The sequence below is a fragment of the Ammodytes marinus genome, assembly GCF_949987685.1.
Source record: "Ammodytes marinus genome assembly, chromosome: 25".
NCBI classification, from domain to species: Eukaryota; Metazoa; Chordata; class Actinopteri; order Uranoscopiformes; family Ammodytidae; genus Ammodytes; species Ammodytes marinus.
In genome coordinates, this window is record NC_137229.1 from 2,291,758 (window position 1) to 2,294,257 (window position 2,500).

The 2,500-nt window shown below is 47.7% G+C and overlaps 1 protein-coding gene across 1 annotated transcript in view; it reads right to left on the reverse strand.

Annotated features, from left to right (window-relative positions):
• plekho1b (pleckstrin homology domain containing, family O member 1b) overlaps positions 1-2,500 on the reverse strand; it is a gene marked incomplete at its 3' end in the record, with an annotated part of 18,746 nt that overhangs the window by 14,752 nt on the left and 1,494 nt on the right. The window contains 3 exon segments of the mRNA XM_080053335.1: positions 220-264; positions 266-342; positions 345-363. Of these exon segments, the coding sequence (XP_079909461.1) occupies positions 220-264; positions 266-342; positions 345-363 (141 nt within the window).

The window sequence follows — 2,500 nt, forward strand, 5'->3', positions numbered from 1 at the left end:
ACACACACACACACACACACACACACACACACACTGAGACAGACAAACACACACACACACACACACACACACCTCCTTCTCACTCACTCACTCTCACACACACACACACACACACACACACACACACACACACACACACACACACACACACACACACACACACACACACACACACACACACACACACACACACACACACACACACACACACACACTCACCTCCTTCTCACACACAAACAGCTGGTCTCCTCTCAGAATCACGAAATCTATTCTTCCAGATTTCCCTGAAGATTCCCTCGACGCAGAATTTCCTGATCCAGCCCAACTTCTCCGTCTGGGAGGGGGGGCGGGGTCCATCGGGCCCTGGGGGGGGGGGGGGGGGGGGGGGAAACAGGGTTAATACACAGCCTAGGCTCTGTAAACAGGGTTAATACACAGCCCAGGCTCTGTAAACAGGGTTAATACACAGCCTAGGCTCTGTAAACAGGGTTTAATACCCAGCCCAGGCTCTGTGAACACTGTGTTAATACCCAGCCCAGGCTCTGTAAACAGGGTTAATACACAGCCTAGGCTCTGTGAACAGGGTTAATACACAGCCTAGACTCTGTAAACAGGGTTAACACACAGCCTAGGCTCTGTAACAGGGTTAATACACAGCCTAGGCTCTGTAAACAGGGTTAATACACAGCCTAGGCTCTGTAAACAGGTTAATACACAGCCTAGGCTCTGTAAACAGGGTTAATACACAGCCCAGGCTCTGTAAACAGGGTTAATACACAGCCTAGGCTCTGTAAACAGGGTTAATACACAGCCCAGGCTCTGTAAACAGGGTTAATACACAGCCCAGGCTCTGTAAACAAGGTTAATACACAGCCCAGGCTCTGTAACAGGGTTAATACACAGCCCAGCTCTGTAAACAGGGTTAATACACAGCCCAGGCTCTGTAAACTGGGCATGTTGCTAGCTGCTGTGGCCCTCCTTTGTTTACATACCAGTTTACAGAGCCTAGGCTGTGTATTAACCCTGGATTTGTTTTCAGCTCACACACAGTACAGACAGGTAGTGGATCATGAGGAGATATTCACTGATTTAGACTAAAAAGTGATTTTGACAACAAGCGTTCTCCAGAATCACTGACTGCACCTTTAATAAATCTGAGAGAGAGAGAGAGAGAGAGAGAGAGAGAGAGAGGGAGAGAGAGAGAGAGAGAGAGACAGACAGCGAGAGACAGGGAGAGAGAGGGAGAGAGAGAGAGAGAGAGAGAGAGAGACACAACAAGCGTTCTCCAGAATCACTGACTACACCTTTAATAAATCTGAGAGAGAGAGAGAGAGAGAGAGAGAGAGACAGAGAGAGAGACAGAGAGAGAGAGAGAGAGAGAGAGAGAGAGAGACAGAGAGAGAGAGGGAGAGAGAGAGGGAGAGAGAGAGAGAGAGAGGGAGAGAGAGAGAGAGAGAGAGAGAGTTCACCAGAATCTCTGACTGCACCTTTACAGTGATCTACATATGAAGCGAGTTCTATTGTCATTTATAGATTCATTCTCAGTCCTCCAGCCAAAACGTCTCCACACACACACACACACACACACACACACACACACACACACAGATAAAGACACACACAGAGATAAAGACACACACACACCCACACACAGACAGACAGACAGACAGACACACACACACACACACACACACACACAGGCAGACAGACACACAGACACACACAGAGATAAAGACACACACACACACACACACACACACACACACAGAAAGACAGACAGACAGATAGACACACACACACTGAGACAAGCACGCAGGCACAAAAAGACACGCACACACAAAGACAGACAGACACACACACAGACAAACAGACACACACACACACACAGAAGGACGAACACACCCACACAGACACACGCACGCACTTACAATGAGACAGACAAACACACAAACACACTTACACAAAGACAGACAGACACACACAAACACACACACACACATACACACTGAGACAAGCACGCAGGCACAAAAAGACACACACACACAGACAGACAAACACACACACACCCTCTCTAACGTGCGCACATACACACACACACACACACCACACACACACACACACACACACACACACACACACACACAGCTGTATTGTCAATTTGAGCAGAAAAACCCAATTTAAAAAAACTTCATAATAAACAATAAATAAACACCTCAGACTCTTATTGTGAAGAGCAGAAGAGTAGGCTGTGTTCGGTCCCTTCAGAGTAAAAGCATAAGGGTTAATCCTTAAAGGCTATTGTTCCTCGAGCTTCGGTTTAAAACACACACACCACACACACACACACACACACACACACACACACACACACACACACACACACACACACACACCACACACACACACACACACACACGCACACACACAAAGAGAAAGTCAGGCAGACAAGACAGGACACACACACACACACACAGAGGCAGACAGACACACACACACACAC